Here is a 26182-nt window from a genome sequence, read left to right as displayed (position 1 = left end):
ACCCAAAAAACAAAGAATCCAGTCAAGAAATGGGCAGAAGACATGAATAGATGTTTCTCCAAGGAAGACCTACAAATGGCCAACAGACACATGAAAAAGTGCTCAACATCAGTCGGCATCAGGGAAATACAAACCAAAACCACAATGAGATATCACCTCACAGCAGTCAGAATGGCTAAAATTAACAAGTCAGGAAACAACAGATGTTGGTGAGGATGTGGAAAAAGGGGAACCCTCTTACACTGTTGGTGGGTATGCAAGCTGGTGCAGCCACTCTGGATAACAGTATGGAGGTTCCTCGAGAAGTTAAAAATAAAGCTGCCCTATGACCCAGCAATTGCACTACAAAGTATTTACCCCAAAGATACAAATGTAGTGATCAAAAGGGGCACCTGCACCCCAATGTTTATAGCAGGAATGTCCACAATAGCCAAACTATGGAAAGAGCTGAGATGTCCATCAACAGATGAATGGATAAAGAAGATGTGGTATGTGTATATATATATATATATACAATGGAATATTACTCTGGCCTCAGAAAGGATGAATACTTAGCATTTATATTGATGTGGATAGAACTGGAGGGTGTATGCTGAGTGAAGTAAGTCAATCAGAGAAAGACAATTATCATATGGTTTCGCTCATATGTGGAATATAAGAAAGAGCGTGGAGGATCATAAGGGAAGGGAGGGAAAACTGAATGGGAAGTCATCAGAGAGGGAGACAAACCATGAGAGACTTTTAGTTATAGGAAATAAACTGAGGGTTGCTGGAGGGGAGAGGGGTGAGGGGATGGGATAATTGAGTGATGGGCATTAAGGAGGGCACATGATGTGAGGAGCACTGGTTGTTATACACAACTGATGAATTATTGAACTCTACATCTGAAACTAATTGTGTACTATATGTTGGCTAATTGAATTTAAATAAAAAAGAAAAGAAAAAGTTCAGTGAAACCATGTAGTACTATATTTGAAGGAAATATCAGAATAAGCTTATGAGATAAGCTATATTAAAAAAAGAGAGAGAGAGAGTTTCACTTTAGACCGACAGATTGCAAGTGAGGGGATGGAGAACCCATTATCATGCTAATGAACATCAGAAGGAAGCTGCAGTAGCCATACATATATCAGACAAACTAGATTTTAAACCAAGGACTGTAATAAGAGATGAAGAAGGGCACTACATCTTAATAAAGGGGTCTATCCAACAAGAAAATCTAACAATTACATATATTTATGACTCTAACTTGGGAGCACCCAAATATCTAAATCAATTAATAACAAACATAAAGGAACTCACTGATAATAATACAATAATAGTAGGAGACTTTAACACCCCACTCACAGTAATGGACAGATCATCTAAGCAGAAGATCAACAAGGAAACAATGGCTTTGAATGACACACTGGACCAGATGGACTTAACAGATACAGTCAGAACATTTCATCCTAAAGCAGCAGAATACACATTCTTTTTCAAATGCATATAGGACATTCTCCAGAATAGATCACATACTCGGTCACAAATCAGGCCTCAACCAGGACAAAAAGATTGAGATCATACCATGCATATTTTCTGACCAAAATGCAATGAAACTTGAAGCTAACCACAAGAAAAAATTTGGAAAGACCATAAATACCTGGAGGTATCTATATTTAGTATCCTACTAAACAATGAATGGGTAAACCAGGAAATTCAAGAAGAAATTAAACAATACATGGGAACAAATGAAAATGAAACATGATGGCCCAAAACCTCTGGATGCAGCAAAAGCAGCAGTAATAGGGAAGTATATAGCAATACAGGCCTACCTCAAGAAGAAAAGTCTCAAATACACAACTTAACCTTACACCTAAAGGAGCTAGAAAAAGAACAACAAATGAAGCCTAACACCAGCAGAAGAAAGGAAATAAAGAGTAGAGCACAAATAAATGATTTGGAAACAAGCAAAACAAACAAAAAAACCCAGTAGAACAAATCCAAAAACCAGGAGTTGGTTCTTTGAAGGAATTAAAAAAATTGATAAACTCCTAGCCAGAGTTATCAAAAAGAAAAGAGAAAGGACCCAAATAAATAAAATCACAAAGGAGAGAAAGAGATCACAACACCACAACAGCAGTACAAACAGTTATAAAAGAATGAAAAATTATATGCCAACAAATTGGGCAATCTAGAAGAAATGGATAAATTCCTAGAAACATGAACTACCAAAACTGAAACAGGAAGAAAGAAAATTTCAACAGACCCATAACCAACAAAGAAATTGAGGCAGTAATCAAAAATCTTCCAGCCAAAGTCCAAATCCAGATAGATACAGATGGCTTCCCAGGGAAATTCTACCAAACATTTAAATAAGAGTTAATACCTGTTCTTCTCAAACTGTTCCAAAAAATAGAAATGGAGGGAAAACCTCCAAATTCATTCTACAAGGCCAGTATTACGTTGATTCCAAAACCAGACAAAGACCCCACTAGAAAAGAGAAATATAGGCCAAGAGCCTGGATGAACATAGATGCAAAAATTCTCAACAAGATACTAGCAAGGATGAGTCAATATTCACAAATCAATCAACGTGATACAAATAAAAGAAAGGATAAGAACCCTATGATCCTCTCAATAGATGCAGAAAAAGCATTTGACAAAGTATAGCATCCATTCTTGATAAAAATCCCTCAACAAAGTAGGGATAGAGATGGTAGTATGATAGTAGGCATAAAGGCCATATATGAAGGACCCACAGCTAATATCATCTTCAATGGGGAAAAACTGAGAGCTTTTCCTCTAAGGGTAGGAACAAGACAGGGACGTCCGCTCTCAACACTGTTACTTTAACATAGTACTGCCAGTCTAGCCTCAGCAACCAGACAAAAAGAAATAAAAGGCAACCAAATTGGCAAGGAAGAAGTCAAATTTCTGCTACTCACAGACAACATGATACTCTGTGTAGAAAACCCAAAAGACTACACCAAAACATTGCTAGAACTGATACATGAACTCAGTACAGTCGCAGAATACAAAATCAACATACCAAAATCTGTTGCATTTCTATACACCTATAATGAAGCAGCAGAAAGAGAAATCAAGGAATCAATCCCATTTATAACTGCACCAAAAACCATAAGTTAGTTAGGAATAAACCTGACCAAAGAGGTAAAAGATCTGTATGCTGGAAAACTATAGAACACTGATGAAAGAAATTGAAGAGAACACAATGAAATGGAAAAACATCTCATGCTCATGGACTGGAAGAACAAATATTGTTAAAATGTCTATACTACCCAAAGCAATTTACACATTCAATGCAATCCCTATCAAAATGCCATCAGCATTTTTCACAGAGCTAGAACAAACAGTCCAAACATTTGTATGGAACCACAAAAGACCCCAAATAGTTAAAGCAGTCTTGAAAAAGAAAAGCAAAGCTGGAGGCATCACAATTCCAGACTTCAAGTTGTATTAAAAAGCTCTGGTCATCAAGACAGTATGGTACTAGCACAAAACCAGACACATAGATCAATGCAACAGAATAAAGAACCCAGAAATGGACCTACAACTCTATGGTCAACTAATCTTTGACAAAGCAGGAAAGAATATCCATGGAAAAAAAGATAGTCTCTTCAACAAATGGTGTTGGGAAAACTGGACAGTGACATGCAAAAGAATGACACTGTACCACTTTGTTACACCATACACCAAAATAAATTCAAAATGGATGAGAGGCCTCGATGTAAGACAGGAATCCATCAAAATCCTAGAGGAGAACACAAGCAGCAACCTCTTCAACCTTGGCCACAGCAACTTCTTGCTAGACACGTCTCCAAAGGCAAGGGAAACAAAAACAAAAATGAACTACTGGGACTTCATCAAGATAAAAGCTCTGCACAACAAAGGAAACAAATCAACAAAACTAAAAGGCAACCTATGGAATGGGAGAAGATATTGCAAATGACATATCAGATAAAGGGTTAGGACCCAAAATCTATAAATAACTTTTCAAACTCAACACCTAAAAACAAATAATCCAGTTCAGAAATGGGCAGAAGACATGAATCGACCTTTTTCCAAAGAAGACATTCAGATGGCTAACAGGCACATGAAAAGACGCTCAACATCACTCATTATCAGGAAAATACAAATCAAAACTACAATGAGATATCACCTCACACCTTTAAGAATGGGTAAAATTAGCAAGTCAGGAAACAACAGGTGTTGGCAAGGATGGGGAGAAAGGGGCACCCTCTTGCACTGTTGGTGGGAATGCAAACTGGTGCAGCCAGTATGGAAAACAGTATGGAAGGTCCTCAGAAAGTTAAAAATAGAACTACCCTACAATCCAGCTACCCAAAGGATACAAAAATACTGAACTGAAGGGTACATGCACCCCGACATTTATAGCAGCACTATCAACAATAGCTAAATTGTGAAAAGAGAACAAATGCCCATCAACTGATGAATGGATAAAGAAGATGTGGTATATGCGTATACATATATACACACACACACATATATACCAGATATATTCTCTCTCTCTCTCTCTCTCTATATATATATAGTGGTATTTTACTCAGCCATCAAAAAGAATGAAATCTTGCCATTTGCAATGACAAGGACAGAGCTAGAATGTATTATGCTAAGTGAAATAAGTCAGACAGAGAAAGACAAATACCATAGGATTTCACTCATATATGGAATTTAAGAAACAAATTAGATGAACATAGCGGAAGGGGAAAAAGAAAGGCAAACCATAAAACAGACTCTTAATGATAGAGAATAGAGAGTTGCTGGAGGGGAGGTGGGCAGGGGGATGGACTAAATGGGTGATAGGCATTAAGGAAGATCCTTATTGTGACGAACACTGGGCATTGCATGTACGTGATGAATCACTAAGTTCTATTCCTGAAACTATTCTATTCTATTCCTGAAACCAATACTACACTATATGTTAACCAACTGGAATTTAAATAAAAACTTGAAACTACAAAAATAAATAAATAAATGTCACCCTCAATGACATTGAAAATTCACATTGACACATTCTATAGTACATAAGTGTATTGATGTTCATATTGAGGTTTTCAAATGAGAGTTTAAAGAAGGAAACCTGATTAGCAGTTTCTGGGTTTCAGCTGTTCAATACCTAAACAGAAGTTTTATCTATTATCTGATTACTTATTAAAAAAAAAAAATCTCTCTAGTGGTGTTTACTCCATATCATTGTCAAAGGATCCTGGAGTCTTAGCCCAGCTCTGAGTGGCAAGCCTTTATTCCTTCAACAAATGTGATTATGCATTTACAATGTGCCAGACAACCCATCTATACAAAAGAATAAGACTTCTCCCCATCCTAAAGATGTTTGCAAAATAAATCACTTAAAGATTCATATGTATATATAAAACAATATTCACAGTACAAACACATATATATGTATATACAATATAAATTTCTACATCATAGCTATGTCATTTTTGTACACACAAATATTTTAAAATCACCATAGCTTACTTAGAAATATGAAATTTTGGGGTGCCTGGATGCCTTAGTCGGTTGAGCATCTGACTCTTGGGTAGTAAGATCGAGCCCGGAAGCAGGCTCCATGCTCAGTGTGGAGTCTGTTTGCCCCTCTTTCCCCCTCTCTCCCTCTGTCCCTGCCCCAACTTGTGCATGCTCTCTTTAAAATACATAAATAAACAGAAATATGAAATTTCATTTTTACCTTCTTTTCTTTTCCAACAAGGTTTTGAAGGTGGAGATTAATTCAAGATAAGAGGTAGGAGTCACATAATTATATCTTTGAAGTTCAACATAGAAGGATGTAGATAAATCTATAGTAGAAGTGTGGAAGCTTTTACACATGTTGATACAGCCTTCTCGTATTTCCTCTGACATTTCAATTTCTTCCAAGAAGCGTGAGGCAACTGCCTGGAGTGCATCTTCAGGCCATGACTAAATTTAAGATAAATGAGTTAGTACTTGATCAAAGTGACTACTGTAAGTCTGTTACTACTGCAGTCCTTTGTGATTTATCGATGTCAGAAATGGAGAGGAACACATGAGGGATGGGGCAGGAGAGACACTTCCATGAGGAACTCCCTCCCCCCACCCCCAACCAAGGACTTGCACACTTAGGAGCCAGTAGCTAGTACAAGTAATATTGATTCTTTATGGTTTGTTCAAAGGTTAGAGAAACTGTTCTTGAGTGTTGTAGGAGCAAGGAAGAGGAAAGGAACTAAACTTATGGAATGTCTATTTCTATGTGCATCCTACCAGTATCATCTCATTGAATTCTCCCAATAATTCTCTGAGGTAAATGTTATTATCCTTTCCTCTAAACTCCAGAATCATCTGAATGACTATCACTTTGATTTCTCTTAAAGTTATCTCAAACTCGGGACAAGTCCAAAATGTGGTTCCTATCTCCTCCCAAGTAGTTGCCATCTTCCCCAACTTTGTAAACATCACCACCATCCACCCCTTGCTCCAGCCAAAATGCAGGAATCATCCTCGATACCTCTCCTCCTTCTCAACCCTTCATCCGTCCCATAAACAAGTTCTATAGGCACCCTCCACACAATAGCTTCCCAATCCTTTCTCTTCTTCTGACATCAACTACAGCCATCCCAATTCAACTTTCTGTTTTCATCTGCTTGGAACATTCCAACGGTGGCCTAACTGGTCTCCCTGCTTGTGTGGCTCTCTCTACAGCCGCCAGAGGGATTTTTTTCAAAATGTAAATTAGCTCATGTCACACTCCCCAATTAATAATCCTTCAAAGATTTCCCGGCGTACATCAAATCCCAAACCAACTTGTAAATCTCTGCCTGTTGGGCCCTTCCCACCTTTCTGAGCTCACCTCTACTTCTTCCCCCTCAGTTACTCGGCGCCTGCCACCTCCGTGTCCCCTGACACACCCATTCTTTCCCCAGCCCCTCGCCCCCACTAATTTATGCCCTCCACCCAGATGCTCTCAGTACTGGCACATTTTGTCTGGCATGCTTCCTCTTCAAAGGTCACCTCTTCAGAAAGGCTTTTACTCCCTATATGCCACCTTGTTGACGGAATGATTTTTTGCTAATTTGTCTGTCTCTAGAAAATAAGCTCGAGATCAGAAGCCTTGTCTATTTCACTTTCCTTTTCACTTCCAGCTTTTAGAATAGTACCTGCTATTGAGCAAGGGTTCAATAAATCTGTTTTGCGAGAAACAGGCTCAGCAGGAAATGGAGGAACAGAGGGGCTATGTAAATTCCCCAAGGCCAGAAACACTCTGCCACAGTCCACGAACTCCCCACCGCACACCCTTGTCTCATCTGCTCTGTGCTTCCTGATACCAAAGTTAACTACCTCAAGTGTCACTCTGGCTTTCTTCCTTTTGACTTCCTGTTGGGTTTGGCTAATGGAAAGAGACTGGAAGAAGAGATGGGTAGGACTATTCATACCTTCCCTTCCTTTCTAGCAGGAGCCTAGTCCTATGTTTTGGGTTCCTGCTCCTGTCAGGTAATCCTACTTCCACAGCTCGAGCCCCAGTGACATGCTCTCCTCCTCTTCCCCTTTATGCCCAAGCTGTAGTAAAGCTCCCTGCTATGCTCCACCCCTTCCTAACTGCTCCACTGTCTCCTCTCAGTTCCTTTAACCCCACCTACAGCTCTGGGAACAGTTCCTTCATTCAGTTTTTTTCAGTGAAGCCTTCGGTGTGCTGTTCCCTGTCGGGACCATGACTGATACTCAGATTTATCCTAAAACCTTCTATAATATATTGAGCTTAATGCTTTTCTCTTATGATGATTTCTTGAATTCTAATTTCATACATTATCATTGATCAGAAAATTCTGCTCAGTTACATTTTGTGGGGGGGAGTCTATAAAATAAGTCATGATGATGACGAAGATTCAACATTTCCAGAAGTCTATCTAAAATGTACATGGCAATACCTGAAACCAGTCAATAGTACAGCAGTTAACAAGAGCAGGGAACTTCCTAAGGCGGATCCGGAATGCATCTCCAATGGGACTCATGGCGAGGACCACATGCAGTTGGTTGCGGCAGCGATCAATAAACATATTGAAAAGAGCTATGGGGCTTCCATCTGTTTGTTTGGTTTTATCCCGTTGGCGATCTAACTGACGCATCTTATCACATATCTCCTGCTTCTCATCTAACGCGAAGAGATTTGGAACCTCCCCGGCATTCAGCAGATTGTTGACATCTTCTAGAAATGACTCCCTTTTTATCTGAGTGTCTGTAAACAGGAAGACACCCTGCATCTCACCTTCGGCACATTTCCTTAAGATCACTTTTAAATCCTCATGCCACTCAGAAGTATCATAGCCCTTGGAGATTTCAACCTGAAAAACTGAATAGTCAGCCATGTGGGCAGCTAATCTGGTGACAGACTGCCTTCCACTCCCTCCAACACCAACCAGAAGAGCATGGCTGCGAGGCTGCTTCAGGATCCTGGAAATTCTGCTGATGTGTTCTATGGCAAATCGGAACAAGACAAGGCTCATGGTTTTTTTGCTCATATTGTTGTATTCTTCTAGGTGAGCTTCTGCTATCACCCGAAGATTATCCACATCCTCAACTTCTCTGTAGTTGGTGTCCTCCCGCCTGGGATCATGAAAATCACAAAACATTAAGCTACGCAAGTCATCTTCTTCCACCACGCCATCATTATCGAAATCTAAGTGCTGAAAAAGCTCATGAAAATCTTCATCCATGTATTTTTTCAAAATTTCTTGAATGTAGTTGATAAGCCAACTTCTATCTGCATTATCCAGAAGGCGATCATAATATACTCTAAGGACCTGAATAATTAAGAAGCAGCATTAGGAACTGATTCTTCTATTTTTGTAGTTTTGTTTACATATTAATCTCAAGTCACATAAAAAGTACTCCAGGAAATTTCTATGGGTTTTATTAAAGCATAGCCAAATAATCAGGATGGACTCATAATAATGCTTATTTTAAATATTAATTTTGATCATGTATATTTTAGATAATACAGTTACATAACGTTATTAATAAAGGCTATTTGGGGGAACAGAAGATTATAGAGATGTAAAGAATATTAATGACTGGGGCAGCTGGGTGGCTCAGTCAGTTAAGTATCTGCCTTTGTCTCAGGTTATGATCCCAGGGTGCTGGGATTGAGCCCCACATCAGGCTTCCTGCCTCTCCCTCTCCATCTGCCTCTCCCCCAGCTCATGCTCTCTCTCTTGCTCTCTTGCTCTCTCAAATAAATAAATACATTTTTTAAAAAGAATATTAATGACTAGAGAAAGAAAAAAGGACTAGAGAAAGAAAGTAGCTGCCTTTGCTGGTCACTCAGATACAGATAAAGAAGCTGGGCACTCCTTTGCAGTGATCCTTCCTTTTTCCAAGCCAGGGAACATTCTGAAAATTATTGGCAAATGAATCATATTATTTTTTAAAGCATTTTTTTTTGCCTTAGGTGAAAGCCAAGTTTTGTTTTGCACATTTATTATTTTTGTTGTAAGTCACTGCAGAGGGCAATCTACTAAAATAAACTCTGGTGATATGTACGTGTTATGGGACTGTAAGAAATAGTTAACCAGGCTTGTCACATAAAACAACTATTTCCTCAAAGTGGTGTTAAGTGTCCCTTGGTTACTATCTGTTTGGACTGAATGGTGTTCCGCCCCACCCCCCAAATTCATGTGGAAGTCCTAACCACCAATATGACTATATTAAGAGAGAAGTCCTTTAAGGAGGTAAAGTTAAATAAGGTCACAAGGGTGGAGCCCTAGTCCCATAGGACTGTCCATATAAGATGAGGAAGAGACAAGAGAGTTTCCACTCTTTCTCTGCAGGTACACAGAGGAAGGGCCATGTGGGGACCCAATGAGGGGGCAGCCATCTACCCATACTTGGTGGCACCTTGCAGTTGGACTTCTGGCCTCCAGGACTATGAGAAAATAAATTTCTGTTGTTAAACCACTCTGTGGTATTTTGTTACGGCAGCTCTAGCTGACTAATATGCCTATGATAGAAGCAATGCATATTTGTGTCAGCAAAACTTCTGTCATTTGGGGGAAATGACTGAAACCTGTCTGCATCAGCTCCTTCACCTATAAAATGGAAACAGGGATACCTGCTTGGCATTACATTCCAGTTGTATGGCAAGAATAAAATGACAACCTATGTGGAAACACTATAAAATTCAGAAATAAAATTATTACAAGCCACTTTGAAATCAGCCTAATGTGTTCAAGATGATTTTAGTGTTTTCACTATTGTCAAGCTGGTACCATAATAGTGTGATCGCTTCTTCTAGCAGTGGTGACTGTGTAGGCAAATAGTAGGAGTGAGGCTTTGTGCATACTCTCAGCGGTTCAAAAGCTATTTCTTTAGGGGACGAGCTAGTTTCCCGACATATGCCACTAGTCACCTCCTGAATTTCAGGTACTGAAGACGTTGTACAATATTCCTATGGGAGGAGAAACCTAAATCAAGCTAACCTCACATATCAGGTATCAGTGCTGAAGATGAATTAAGTCATACTATTATCTAGCAGGCTATTTAGCAAGAACCTAAGGTAGTATTTCTCAAGGACTGTCACCACACCTGTATTGAATCATCTGTGGTACTTGCTAAAATGCAGATGGCAGGGGCCTACTCTGGACCCTGACTTGAAAACTTTCAAGATGGTGCCTGGGAGTATCTTATTTGTCTACTTCTATTTCTTTATATAAGATACAAAAATCCTAAGTGTACAGCTCCAAGAATTTTTACACATTTATATACCCACGTCACCACCACCAAGATCAAGATACAGAACACTTCCAGTACCTCAGGCTCTCTCATGCTCACTTCTGCCTGATCTCCTTCTCTCTACCTTCTGATTCTGCTGCCCCCTCTTCCATTTTTAAAAAGTTGATATGTAAAATTTTTCTTTTATAAATCTACAACATTCCAAGAGAGGTAATCTCTGGAATATTTTTTATTATATTGTATTTATGCTTTGAGTTTATTTATCTCCAAGCCTTAATTACAGGTTGTTTTAATTGATATATAATTCACATAACATTCACTCTTTTAAAGCATTATAATTCAGTGGTTTTTATAATATTCATGAACTTGAGCAAACTTCACAACTCTCTAATTCTAGAACCTCTTCATCACCCTACGTAGCAACCCTGTACCCATTAGCAGTCACTCCTTGCTGTCCCCCAGCACCCCCACAACCCTTGGCAACCATTACTCTACTTTTTGTCACTATTAATTTGCTTATTCTGCACATTTTATATAAATGGGATCATATAACATAATCTGGTTTCTTTCACTTAGCATGATGTTTCTAGTTTCATCCATGTTGTAGTATGCATCGGTATTTCTTTTTAGGGCTGAATAAAATTCCATTGTATGTATATACCACATTTTGTTTGTCCATTCATCAGCTGATGTATATGTGAGTTGTGTCCACTTTTTGTTTATTATGAATAATTCTAATAACATTTGTGTACAAGTTTTTGTGTGGACATATGTTTTCAGTTCTCTCGAGTATATGGCTAGGAGCAGAACTGCTGGGTCATGTGGTAACTCTATGTGTAATGTTTTGAGGAACTAGCTGTTTTCCAAAGCAGCTGCACAACTTCTCATACCCATAAGCAGTGGACAAGGGCTCTGATTCTTCCACCATCCTCACCAACAGTTGTTATTATCTGTCGTTGGGATGACAGCCATCCTAGTGGGTGCGAGGTATACCTTACCGTGGTTTTGATTTGCATTTCACCAATGACTAATGATGTTGAACATCTTTTCATGTGCTTATTGGCCATCTGTATATCATCTTTGGAGAAATGTCTATTCAAATCCTTTGCCCACTTTTAAATTGGTTTATTTGTCTTTTACTATTGAGTTGTAATAGTTCTTTATGTTTTCTGGATATGAGACATTGATCAGATGTAGGACTTGCAAATATTTTTTCCCATTCTATAGGTTGTCTTTTCACTTTCTAGACAGTATCCTTTGAAGCATGAACATTTTTAACTTTGATGAAAACTAATTTATTTTTTTCCTTGGGTCACTTGTGCAGAATAACTATATTTAATAAGCAAATCAGATGTTATGCACACAGATATTTGAAAGCCATGGAGAAGCCAAAGAGAATGTAAAATAGTAAGCCAGTTTCATACCTTGAAACCTATTTAATAAAATCACATTAGGTCTTCTGATTTGGTAAAAGTGTCCGGAAAGGAAAAGGACACCCAAAGTAGTATCTGACCCATATCAGACCCTTAGGAAATCTTTTCTGAGTAAATAGAAACAAGCAAAAATAGAGTGTTGAGTTCAATCACTTCCTATTTTTTTTTTTTTGAAATGTTGAGAACAATGTGTCTAGCACTGTTCTCAGCACTGTGGATAAATCAGGGACCTCATGGAGCTTGCCTGCTATCTGAGGGAGATGGACAATAAACATGACAAATAAATTATATGGTATGTTAGATGCTGATAAATGCTATGTAAAGAAGAAAAATAGAGTAAAGTCAAGAAAGACTGGAACTGCTAGTGGGGTGTGAGCCTGTTGTATACAATAGGGTGGTCAGTGTGGGCCTCATCAAGAAGGAAAGATTTGATCAAAGGCAGTAGGAAGCTAACCCACAGGATCTGGGGCAGAGAGAACAGCCAGTCGGCCTGTATTGCTGGTGAAGTTGAATGAGTGTGAGAGCAAGAGGCAGCCTGAGGGGAGCCAGAAAAGAGGTACACATAGGCAATCTTATGGGCCACCTGAAGTTTATGTTTAATCCCTCCCAATGAAGTAGAGTGCTATTGGAAGATTTTGAGCTGAGAACTTAAACTCATTACATTATATGAAGTACTCACTAAAAATTTCAAGTTATTATATTATGAATTTCATTACATTAAAAATTCCATTTCTAAATGCCCTTTTGAAATTTTTATCTCTATAGCCCATGGTTTTAACATAGTACATTCCTATTTTCTAGATTTCTTAACTACATTATTAAAATTAAATAGCTATATTATTTACATATTAAAAATAAACATTTTTTCTTTTATTTTCCTATAATTCTTTATTTTTAAGATATTAAATTATTTTTGATGCCTTATTTTTTATATTCTTTCTCTCCTTCCTTCCATAAGTTTTTATAAGAAAATGTTCACCCATATACCTCTTTCCAAAAAGAACTTAAATATATTTTTAATGTAGTTTTATGCTTTCAAAACTGGTTTGCTTTGCAGTTGTTTTGGCATCTAGAAATACAAGTAAGTACTGTAGATAAACACATTCATTTCTTATAAAAACAGCTCCTTAAAATATATTCCATCTCAAAAATTATTTGAAATCAAACTATCAAGGATTAAGTCACTTAAAGGAAATTGACCCAAAGTGATACCTACTTTGAAATATCTTGTAAGTCAACAAAAATTTCTAAAAACAGGAGATAATCCTTTTTAAATATCATAAGATATATTAGTGCTAAATATTCTTTTAAATTACCTTGATCATTGGCTTTCATAATGCCAAATAGCTGAACGCATCAACAATATAAACTGCTAAATGTTTCTTTTTGCCCAGTTGCTGCCATGATAAAATCTTTGCTTCTAGCATAATCATATTTCAGTAACACAAAAATTTACCTCATGAACCCAGAGACGTTTAATCACTACTTTGGTTTCTGCCGTTTCTGGTCTGGACAGGCAAACTCCCTGAATGACACGGGAGAAATCACGGAGGTTGAACAAGTAGTGAGATTTAGCTGGAGTAGGCAAGAGATTCTTCATGGCTTCTTTATATAGAGCCATTGTACCATTAACAATTTGTGTGGTCAAATCTAGAAAATCGTCTGGAAATTTATAACTTAAAAAAAAATTTAATAAAAAAAGAAAATGTTAGCATATATGATATATAAATGATACTGAGCATGCCTAGGGTGAAATTTATTCTGATTAAATCAAATGATTTAATTTATAAGATTACCATTTCTAATGACAATAATAATAATAATAATAATGGACTTTTAATTTCTTTTAAAATTACTTTCCATTCGTTATTTTATTTTATGTTCAAAGAAACTCCATGGGAAGGCAGGACTAATGTAATGGACTTAAAGCTACTTAAGTAAGCAGACAAAAGAGCCAGCCGAGGAACCCCAATTATATAACTCAAATCAAGCACCCACTAGACAAATGTGTCCTACTCACTTTCACCCCTTAGCATTTTCAATTGCATATAAAAGGAATCCCTGAAGAACACTGGTGAAATGAGTATTTTCAGAGCAAACAAGGAAGGAAATAAAAATACAGAAAAAAGAAAAAGAGGAAAAGAAAAAGGAGAGTTAAAAAGAAAGTGAAATAGTGAGTCGGGATTAAAAAAAGAAGGGCAAAGGGCACAACTGGGGTAAAAAGAACATGTAGAATGAATATGCATTTGGAAAAACTTGACTATCTTTAACTTCTGGCTCAACAAGGAGCCAGCTGTCTTTCTCCATCATCACTGGAAAGGGCAAGGATTGGCAATTTCCTGAGAATGGACGTCAGGGAGCAGAGGCTTGCACTGCCCAGGTCCACTTGGCTCCCTGACCTCTGCACACCATGTGGAGAAGCCCTGAGTGTCCAGAGTTAGGCAGCAACATTTCCCCCAGGGTTCAGGCTCAAAGGCTACACTCAAACTTAGATATAAATCTCCTTGGGGAACTCACGAGTTCTACCACAGGGTATCAAAGTCACAGGATAAACCTAACATATACCTTTCCAGCATTAATTGTATTACATGGTGAAAATTCAAAACATTAATAATTCTGCCATGGACATACTATATAGCAGAGTGCAAAATTTGTATGTATTTTGGGGCTAAAATTCAAGACATCAGACAAAAAGAGAAAGATACTTTGGCCCCTTGGCATTATGCTCTCATATCTGGAGATGAGAGCAGCAGAGGGGAGCAATGTTACCTGTTATCTCTTTCTTTATCTAGGGATGTTTTCAGCGAATAGTTTGAGAAGCACTACTTATATTGATCTGTTTCCAAAAGACTTTATACCCCCTAATGAAAAAAGAAACACACTTTAAATTACTTACCAGATTTTTAAATGCCAGGTTAAGATTCTAGAGAAGATTGTAAACATGGATTTATCACTAAACTCATTGATTGTTATAATGTTGAAATGTCTCATATATCGGGGAGTTACTGGATTTCGACCACCACCTAAATATTAAAAAGAGTAACTCTTAACAATGTTACTACTACACAGTAGAATATTTTCTCAAACATTTTACAAAAGTGAGACAATCCCTGCATTTTTAAAAATTTGGGGATTGTCTCACTTTTGTAAAATAATGATTACATTTTCAAAGATGAGGCTTTTTTTTTAAGATTTTATTTATTTATTTTGAGGGAGAGAGAGCATGCACGAGTGGAGGGAGGGACAGAGAGAGAGGGAGAGAAAGAAAATCTCAAGCAGACTCCATGCTGAGTGTGGAGCCTGACGCAGGGCTTGATCTCACAATTCTGAGATCATGACCTGAGTCAAAATTAAGAGTTGGACTCTTAACTAACTGAGCCACCCAGGAGCCCCTCAAATATGAGGCTTTAATAACTAACTTAGAATGCAACATTTTAAAAAATTATTGGTATTATCTTTAAATATATAGACAAATCTTTTTTTTTTTTTTTTTTAGAAAAGAAAACAGAGGCAAACCATAAAACAGACTCTTAACTATAGAGAACAAACTGAGGGTTGCTGGAGAGGTGGTGGGCAGGGGGATGGGTTAGATAGGGGATGGGGATTAAGGAAGGCACTTGTGAGAGCACTGGGTGTTGCATGTACGTGATGAATCACTAAATCCTATACTTCAAAGTAATATTACACAGTATGTCAGTTAGCTAGAATTTAAACAAAAACTTGAAAGAAAAAAATGAGAAGAAAAAAAGCGTTTGAAGTGGCCCAGGAAGTGTGCTGAGAGCAATTACTGACTCAGAGCAACCTGACTGGGTTACAGGTCAAAAAAGGTCAGGGGGTCAGGAGGCAAACACTGAAGAGATTCCCTGAAGAAATTATATATGGAGAAAATGAATTTTTAAAGACTAGACTACCAGCTTCAGTTCAGGGAAGAAAAAAAAAACAGTTAAGAATGTCTAGTTAGTTGAATCAAGCCACTTTTGATACCCCATCATAAAAAAATTTCCCCTGCATAGATTCCTTTGAGTTTATCAATTTCCATTGAGAAATGTAAAGAATCTTTAAGGGTTAATTCTTTTGGCTGTTTGCTACTTAAAATCCTCTTCACAGCCTGTCTAAATCCAAAGACTCACTAGGATGGGACTTGATTGGGGTAGAAACAGGGATTTCATACAGTTGAAGAATTAAGGAATAAAACAGAGGGAAATGAGCTGCTTCATGGGGATCTGGGTTCCTTAGAATACAGAGAAAGGAAGTGCAAAGTTGCAGAGGGTGGGAGAAAAAGGATCTGGAAGAACTGGTGGGAGAATGGCCCCAAGCAAGGCAACCCACTTTGTAGTGTTGACCATTATAGTACATTCCCACAGGTCCAAAGGTATACACAGAGAAAACATACACAAAAAATTGTAACTCAGATTGTCCAGTTGGGTTTCTCTTTCTTTCTCTAGCCATCTCTCTAGATATAACCAGGGTGATTCTCAACCTTAGTAATCACAAACTCAGAAAACGTACCTGGAGGTCCCATAGCACACATGATTTGAATGTCCACTAGTTTAATCATAGAACAATCTTTTAGGTCATACCAATTCCAGTGATCTAACCATTGTCGAAGCAACTCTATGGGAGGCTGAGCCCCATATACTTCCCGAGCGGGCATATTGACATCATCTACAAAGACAACCTGGGAGTAAAAAGAGAAGTGATATTAGAAAATATTATCACCTTAATATATTATCCTATTGTGTCAACAGTGTTGAGGCAAAGAATTAGATTATCTTCTGTACCATACACATGTGAGAAATGATGGTCTCTTTTCAAATCAAGAATAATATCCCCTAGCATCCATGCTTGTAAGGAATAGGGAAAGTCTCGTTACTAACCTTTATAGATTAAGAGTTGAGGAGTTATTCATCCTCTCACCCAATTTATCAATATCCCTCCTCTTTTTCCTTATACAATTTCAATACATTAAAGTAAATGAGAAAGGTAGGATTTTAAAATGATTATAACCTCTGAGTGGTGACAAGTGAGGCTCAGAAGGGTATTTTTGGCAGGAACACAGAAAAGTCAATTGATAGCTGGGTTGTTTAAAGGTCTAGAGGAGCAAGCAGCAAGATTCTGCTGAATAAAAATGTTAATCAGAAAATTAGAAAGGTAGATAATTTCCTAGATGAATATTCTACTTTTTAATTCAAAGGGCAATTGCTTGTTTTTAATGTCAAGTTGTCTAATGCACATGCAAATATGAACACACTTTAAGGAAAACTTAATCAAAATTTGTGATTAAAGGGGCGCCTGGCTAACTTAGTCAGTAGAGCATCCGACTCTTCATCTTGGTGTTGTAAATTCGAGCCCCATGTTGGGTGTAGAGATTACTTAAAAATAAAAATTTAAAAAAATTTTGTGATTAAAAAAAATGTACAAAAAGATGTCAAGTCCTAGTATATCTGGTTTCCTTGTTCTGACTGTAGCAGGGGACATGAAGAGGACCAGTGCTATACCATATGGATAGAAACAGAGAGCAATTACCATTCTCTTGCCCAAAGGAGGACCAAAAACTCCCTTTCTTCTTTTGTCCAATTTTGACATGATAATATTCTGAGTTTGAGCTGCTGTAGTTTGTGCTGAGAAGTTAATTAGTAGAGGCTTGTAGATTTCTTTATTGAGTTGATTTAAAAGAAAATTCTATATAACAGGAAATAATAAAATGAGCCATAGTTGGAATTATGCACTGACATTTCAAAATAAACACTAAGCATCATTGTTGACACACTTGAATTTAAACTTAGAGTGTCATAACAGTTGAAAGAAGAGATGGAATCAATAGAGATAACAGTTACCATACCAGTGACATGTCCCTGTTTGTCCAGGCCCCATGCATGTGGCTTCTCTGATTTCCAAAATCACCATGCAAAGTACACATACCTTCTTAACATGAGGTCATGGGGACTCAGACGCTAAGAAACTTGCTTATGGTCTCAGGGGTGGGGCAAGAATTCAGATTGCCATGTGTCTCTTTCCAGATCAATGTTCATTTTATTATAGCTTATCTTTCCACTTAAATACCAAGTTTTCTATTAGTTAGGAAGCTTAAATAATATAACTGTATTTTCAAAATGGATTTCACTGGAAAGCAGGTGCAATTATAATGATTCTTAATCAAGATGTTGTGTTTTACAAATTATCTTGTAAAAGAACAATGACATAAGAAAATATTTACGTTCTGTTAGGTAGAAAAAAATAAAATAAAATAAAATGCAAAGTATTTTCCCCATTTTGTAAAAAGTAATTTTTTTCCCCTGGGCAGGTTTAATGCCTGGGCTGAATTTGGGATGAAGGTACAAATGACAAAAGGCTTTCTTTTTCTCCAACCACTGCCTTTAACAATATCAAGCCTCCATTCCTTGACTCTTGATGATATCTTGGGTAAATCCCTTAGCTTTCTCTATACTTTCAGAAAGATCTTTGTTTTTTGTATGTTTTTCTAATTTAAATTCAGGTTAGTTAACATATAGTGTAGTATTGGTTTCAGGAGTAGAATTTAGTGATTCATCACTTACATATAACACCCAGTGCTCATCACAACAAATGCCTCCTTAATGCCCATCACCCATTTAGACCATCCCCCCACCTACCTCCCCTCCAGCAACCCTCAGTTTGTTGTCTATAGTTAAGAGTCACTTATGGTTTTATGGTTTACCTCCCTCTCTCTCTCTCTCTCTCTCTTTTTTTTTTTAAGAATTATTTATGTTTTAGAGAGAGAGAGAGAGAGACCCCACATGAGCTGGGGGAGGAGCAGAGGGAAAGGGAGGGAGGGAAGAAGGGTGGGAGAGATAGAGAGAAGCAGACACCCCACTGGGCGTGAAGCCCCACATGGGGCTTGATTCCAAGACCCAAAATCATGACCTGAGCTGAAATCAAGAGCAGGATGCTTAACCACCTGAACCACCCAGGCACCCCTCCCCTTCTCTGTTTTTATTTTTCCTTCCCTTCATCTGTTTTGTTTCTTAAGCTCCACAGATGAGTGAAATCACATGATATTTGTCTTTCTCTGACTGACTTATTTTGCTTAGCATAATACACTCTAGTTCCATCCATGTTGTTGCAAATGGCAAGATTTCATTCTTTTTGATGGCTAAGTATATTCCATTGTATATATACACATCTTTATCCATTCATCAGTTGATGGACATTTGGGCTCTTACCATAACTTGGCTATTGTTGATAGTGCTGCTATAAACATTGGGGTGCATGTGCCCCTTTGGATAAATACTAGTAGTGCAATTGCTGGGTCATAGGGTAGTTCTGTTTTTAAATTTTTGAGGACCCTCCCTATGGTTTTGCAGAGTGGCTGCACCCGTTTGCATTCCCACCAACAGTGCAAGAGGATTCCCCTTTCTCCCCATCCTTGCCAACATCTGTATTTTCCTGAGTTGTTAATTTTAGTCATTCTGACTGCTGTGAGGTGGTATCTCATTGTGGTTTTGATTTGTATTTCCCTGATGCCGACTGATGTTGAGCATTTTTCCATGTGTCTGTTGGCCATTTGTATGTCTTCTTTGGAGAAATGTCTATTCATGTCCTCTGCCCATTTCTTGATTGGATTATTTATTTTTTGGGTGTTGATTTTGATGAGTTCTTCATAGATTCTGGATACTAGCCTTTATCCGATATGTCATTTGCAAATATCTTCTCCCATTCTGTAGACTGCCTTTTAGTTTTGTTGACTGTTTCCTTTGCTGTGCAGAGCTTTTTATCTTGATGAAGTGCCAATAGTTCATTTTTGCTTTTGTTTCCCTAGCCTCTGGAGATACGTCTAGCAAGAAGTTGCTACAGCCAAGGTCAAAGAGGTTGCTGCCTGTGTTCTCCTCAAGGATAGACATTTTAACAATATTTTTTCTTGCAATCCATGAGCATGGGATGTTTTTCCATTTCCTTGTGTTCTCTTCAATTTCTTTCACCATTGTTCTATAGTTTTCAGCATACAGATCTTTTACCTCTTTGGATAGGTTTATTCCTAGGTATCTTATGGTTTTTGGTGCAATTGTTAATGGGATTGATTCCTTTTCTACTGCTTCATTATTGGTGTATAGAAATGCAACAGATTTCTGTACATTGATTTTATATCCTGCCACTTTTGCTGAATTCACGTATTAGTTCTAGCAATGTTTTGGTGGAATCTTTTTGGTTTTCCACATAGAATATCATGTTGTCTGCAAAGAGTGAAAGTTTGACTTCTTCCTTGCCAAACTGGATGCCTTTTTTTTCTTTTTGATGTCTGATTGCTGAAGCCAGGACTTCCAGTCCTATGATGAACAACAGTGGTGAGAGTGGACGTCCTTGTCGTGTTCCTGACCCTAGGGGAAAAGCTTTCACTTTTTCCCCATTAAGAATGATATTCGCGGGACACCTGGGTGGCTCAGTCGGTTAAGAATGATATTCGCTGTGGGTCTTTCCTATAAGGCCTTTATGACATTGAGGTATGTTCCCTCTATCCCTTCTTTATTGAGGGTTTTTATCAAGAAAGGATGCTATATTTTGTCAAATGCTTTTTCTTTCTTTCTTTCTTTCTCCCTTTCTTTCTTTCTTTTTTTGCATCTATTGAGAGGATCAGATAGTTCTTGTCCTTTCTTTTATTTATGTGGTATATCACATTGATTGATTTGTGGATATTGAATCACCCTGGCAGCCCAGGAATAAATCCCACTTGATCATGGTAAATAATCCTTGTAATTTACTGTTGGATTCAATTAACTAGTATCTTGTTGAGAATTTTTGCATCCATGTTCATCAGGAATATTGGTAATTCTCTTTTCTGGTGGGGTCTTTGTCTGGTTTTGGAATCAAGGTAATGCTGGCCTCACAGAAAGAGTTTAGAAATTTTCTTCCATTTCTGTTTTTAGAACAGCTTCAGAAGATGTATTAATTCTTCTTTAAATGTTTGGTAGAATTCCCCTGGGAAGCTATGGCCTGGGACTCTTATTTGTTGGGAGATTTTTGATTACTTATTCAATTTCTTCACTGGTTATGGGTTTGTTCAAATTTTCTATTTATTTCTGTTTCAGTTTTGGTAGTTTATATGTTTCTAGGAATTTATCCATTTCTTCCAGATTGTCCAATTTGTTGGCATATAATTGCTCATAATATTCTCTTATAATTGTTTGTATTTCTGCATTGTTGGTTTTGATTTCTCCTCTCTCATTTGTGATTTTATTTACTTGGGTCCTTTCTCTTTTCTTTTTATTAAGTCTGGGTAGGGCTTATCAATTTTAATTCTTTAAAAGAACCAGCTCCTAGTTTTGTTGATCTGTTTTGCTGTTTTTTTTTTTATTTCTATATCATTTATTTCTGCTCTAAACTTAATTCTTTCCCTCCTCCTGGTTTTAGGCTTTATTTGCTGTTCTTTTTCCAGCTCCTTTAGGTGTAAGGTTAAGTTGTGTATTTGACTTTTTTTCTTCTTGAGGGAGGCCTGTATTGCTATATGCTTCCCTCTTATGACTGCCTTTGCTGTGTTCCAAAGGTTTTAGACAGTTGTGTTTTCATTTTCATTTACTTCCATGTATTTTTTTAGTTCTTCTCTAATTTCCTAGTCATTCTTTAGTAGGATGTTCTTTAACCTCCATGTTTTTCATCTTTCCAAATTTTTTCTTGTGATTGACTTCAAATTTCATAGCATTGTGGTCAGAAAATATGCATGGTATGATCTCAATCTTTTCATACTGGTTAAGCCTGATTTGTGACATAGTATGTGATCTATTCTGGAGAATGTTCCATGTGCACTTGAAAAGAATGTGTATTCTGCTGCTTTAGGATGAAATGTTCTGACTATATCTGGTAAGTCCATCTGGTCCAGTGTGTCATTGAAAGCTCTTGTTTCCTTGTTGATCTTCTGCTTAGATGATCTGTCCATTGCTGTGAGTGGGGTGGTAAATTTCCCTACTATTATTGTATTATTATCAATGAATTTCCTTATGCTTGTTATTGATTTATATATTTGGGTGCTCCCAGTTTGGGGGCATAAATATTTACAATTGTTCAATCTTCTTATTGTATAGACCCCTTTATTATGATGTAGTGACCTTCTTCATCTCTTATTACAGACTTTGGTTTAAAATCTAATTTGCTGAAAAACGTATGGCTACTCCAGCTTTCTTCTGATAACCATTAGCATGATAAATGGTTCTCCACCCCCTCACTTTCTTTTTTTTTTTTTAAAGATTTTATTTATTTATTTGATAGAGAGAGAGACAGCGAGAGAGGGAACACAAGCAGGGGGAGTGGGAGAGGGAGAAGCAGGCCTCCCGCTGAGCAGGGAGCCTGATGCGGGGCTCGATCCCAGGACTCTGGGATCATGACACGAGCTGAAGGCAGACGCTTAACGACTGAGCCACCCAGGCGCCCCTCCACCCCCTCACTTTCAATCTGCAGGTGTCTTTGGGTCAAAAATGAGTCTTGTAAGCAGCATATCAATGTGTCTTGTTTTGTTTGTTTGTTTGTTTTTTTAATTCATTCTGATACCCTATGGCTTTTGAATGGAGCATTGAGTCCATTTACATTCAGAGTAATTATTGATAGATATGATTTAGTGCCATTGTATTAGCTGTAAAGTTGCTGTTCCTGTAGATTGTCTCTGTTTCCTTTCTAGTCTTTGTTGTTTTTGGTCTCTTTCCCACTCAAAGGGGCCCCTTTAATATTTCTTGCAGGGCTGGTTTAGTGTTCACGAACTCCTTTAATTTTTGCTTGTCTGGGAAACTCTTTATCTTTCCTTCTATTCTGAATGACAACTTTGCCTGATAAAGTTTTCTTGGCTGCATATTTTTCTCCATAGCATGTTGAATATTTCATACCATCCTCTTCTGGCCTGCCAATTTACTGGGGCCAGGTCTGCTGTTAACCTCATGTGTTTACCCTTGTAGGTTAAGGATGTCTTTTCCCTAGCTACTTTCAGAATTCTCTCTGTATTTTGCAAGTTTTCACTATGATATGTCTTGATGTTGACCTGTTTTTGTTGATTTTGAAGGGAGTTCTCTGTGCCTCTTGGACTTAAATGCCTGTTTCCTTCTCCAGATTAAAGAAGTTTTCAGCTATAATTTGTTCTAATAAACTTTCTACCCCCTTTTCCCACTTTTCTTCTCCTGGGACTCCTACAATATGGATATTCTTGTGCTTTATGGAATCACTGAGTTCCCAAGTCTATATTTGTGATCTAATAGGTTTTTTCCCCCGTCCTTTCCAGCTTCATTATCTTCTATAATTTTATCTTCTGTATCACCTATTTCTTCCTCTGCTTCTTCCATCCTCACTGTGATTACATATAATCAGGTTTGCATCTCAGTCATAGCATTTTTTATTTCAGCCTCACTGGTTTTTAGATCTCTTATCTCTGTAGCCAGTGTTTCTCTGATGTCTTCTATGCTTCTTTCAAGTCCAGCCAGTATTCTTAAGACTGTTGTTCTAAATTCTTGTTCAGATACATTGCTTATATCTGGTTTGAGCAAATCCCTGGCTCTGATTTCTTCTTCATCTTTCTTTAGGGGAGAATTCCTCCATCTTGTCATTATGTTGAGGTTTCTGTCTTTTGTGTGTTATGAAAGCTTGTTATGTTTCCTGATCCTGAGAGTGAAAATATTAAGAAGGAGTCACACTCTGTCCAGGGCCAGGCATTTCTGAAAGCATTTCTGGTGTATACTGTTTGCACTCTGCCGATGTGTTTTGGCTGCTCTTTCCCAGAGGTCAGTCCTCTGTGGAGTTCTTCCTTGCTTGCAATGGGGACTCTTTGGACCTTTACCTAGGTATGCTTCTTTGATTTGTTAAAATAAACCTGGGGGGGAAAAGCCTCATCTAAAAAAAAGAGAGAGAGAGAAAAGGAAAAGGAACAAAAACAGACTAACAAAAAACTATAAACCTGATTCCAAAGTGGGGAGGGGGGAGAAAGAAGGAAAAAGAAAAAAAGAGAGAAGCCTAATCCAAAAAAACGAGAAAAGGAACAAACCAAGGAATGAGCAAAAACCTATAAGCCTAATTCCAAAGAAAAAAAAAGAAAAAGAAATTTTAAAAAAGTTTAAAAATATTTAAAAAGAAAGCCTTGTCCTAGTTCCACCAGAACTGAAGCTGACATTTTGGAGCACTCAGTGATCAGTAGATTTGGTGTATGTGGGGGCGGGGGGTGGGGGGGTGTGCTGTATTGTTCCTCTGAGAGAGAGGCCTGCTGTGTGGGCTCAGAGCCAGACCTACCCTTGTGAAGATGCAGGGGGGCGGGGTTTGGTGTAAGTGGCTCCAGCCTCCCCTGGAGGCACTGTGGTTCTGTCTAAAGTCCAACTGTACTGGTGGGCAAGGGCGGGGGGGGGGGGGGGTGGGGGGGTGTGTGCCACGGTGGTGCCTGGAGTCTATGGTGAAGTACAGTGAAAAGCTGCCACCAGGTTATCTGTCCTCTGCCTGTGCCTCTGTCCCATGCTGTTGAACGGCCAACCCTTGGAGAGGCAATACCCTCTTCCAAACATACTCCCAGAAGACAAACCTTCCTTCTCTCCCAGTGCGACCCAGGGGATCCCCGCACCATAGTGTCTTGAGCTAACCCTATGCGTTGCTTCCTCTCCCACCCTCTCTCTCTCTCTCCCTGACTTCTCTCCACAAAAAGGGCCCCTTCCCCTCCGTGGCACCACAGCTTTTCTCTCCCCCAATTCATATCTCCAAACTTGACATCGGCTACATTCTCTCCCTCCAATTGTGCAGATTGTTTTCTTAATCCTCAGATCAGTTTCCTAGTTGTTCATAATGATTTGATGTTGATCTAGCTGTGTTTGAGGGACAAGGCAAGCTCAAGGTCCCCCTACTACTCCACCATCATAATGCTTCCCTCCAGAAAGATCGTTTTTTAACCCTGGTCAAACCAACACCTTGATTTAAAAATCTCAGTTTAAACTTCTCCCCTCCCTGCTCTTGGATATTCCCTGATGCATACCGCATTTAAATTATAATAAGGCTGCCATCTCAATCTTTTGTGGAAGATAGTATTCAATAAATGATACCAGGACAACTGTTTAACTATATGCCCAAATAAATTTCAAAAAGATCAGCAGATTAAAATATAAAATCAATAAAGAACTAGACGGGTATGGTCATAAAGTGGGCGAATGTGTGTAAACTGAGAGCCTACAATGAGAGGGACCACTGATGGCTTCTTTGGGCTCCTCTACCTGCTTTCCTGGTCTTCTTCCCACCCCACAGCCAGGTGGGGGACAGAGCTAGACAAAGAGAGGCAAAGTCCTACCTTACTGGCATCACTGTGGTTCTCTCTTAGCTAATGCGGTCTTGCCTGCTGTCATGGAAAGCTTCCAAATGCTTGCTCTCTGAGAGGAGCAGAGCTGCAAGATATTTAGGTATTCTAAAGGGACACCCACACTGTACAGTTCTCTGTCATAAGGGAACTAACGGGGATCCCACACGGTTGTGGGCAGTCATCTAGAATGGAGTCCCAAGAAGGGTGAAGTCCACTTATCTTCCACATTGTCCCGTTGACCCTGGGAAAACTTGCACATTCTTGTCATGACAAATCTGTGGGTGATACTATTGGCTGCAGCCAGCTTTCTGCCTTTAGAAATCTGAAACTAGAGGCAAGAACTGGTCTTTGTTCAATATGATCTTCTAAACCCAAGGGAACTAAGACTGTGTAAAGTTACTTGAGATTTTGGGCATTATCTGTTATAGCAGCTAGCATTTTCTTATCAAACACACAATGGGTATGATTCCAGAAGTCAAAGAAGATCAGTTTTATTACTACATAGTAATCCTCCAAATATTAAATAATTTTGAAAATTAAATATTAATTAAACACCCTTTCCTTTCAAGGGATATGAAATTCTTCATCCTAAATGATCTATTTTAAAAGGTACAATAATTTAAAAAGATACAATAATTTAGTGATATAAAATGGCATATCTTTAGTCAATTTCTAAAATAAATAGAGTTATTCAAAAATTCTCTGTGGCTACAAATCAAAATATTTTAATATTTAAAAAATACGA

General features: G+C 38.1%; 1 protein-coding gene across 1 annotated transcript in view; it reads right to left on the bottom strand.

The window, feature by feature from the left end:
* DNAH7 (dynein axonemal heavy chain 7) overlaps positions 1-26182 on the bottom strand; it is a 243597-nt gene that overhangs the window by 108601 nt on the left and 108814 nt on the right. The window contains exons 37-42 of the mRNA XM_035008349.1: positions 17688-17843; positions 16671-16839; positions 15058-15184; positions 13618-13837; positions 7929-8801; positions 5717-5946 (exon numbers count right to left, since the gene is read on the bottom strand). Of these exons, the coding sequence (XP_034864240.1) occupies positions 5717-5946; positions 7929-8801; positions 13618-13837; positions 15058-15184; positions 16671-16839; positions 17688-17843 (1775 nt within the window). The remainder of the gene's footprint in view (positions 1-5716; positions 5947-7928; positions 8802-13617; positions 13838-15057; positions 15185-16670; positions 16840-17687; positions 17844-26182) is intronic.

Source organism: Mirounga leonina, unplaced genomic scaffold, assembly GCF_011800145.1.
Source record: "Mirounga leonina isolate KUSES-001 unplaced genomic scaffold, KU_Mleo_1.0 Mir_151, whole genome shotgun sequence".
In the NCBI taxonomy this organism is placed as follows: domain Eukaryota; kingdom Metazoa; phylum Chordata; class Mammalia; order Carnivora; family Phocidae; genus Mirounga; species Mirounga leonina.
This window is presented reverse-complemented; position numbering and strand designations above follow the sequence as displayed.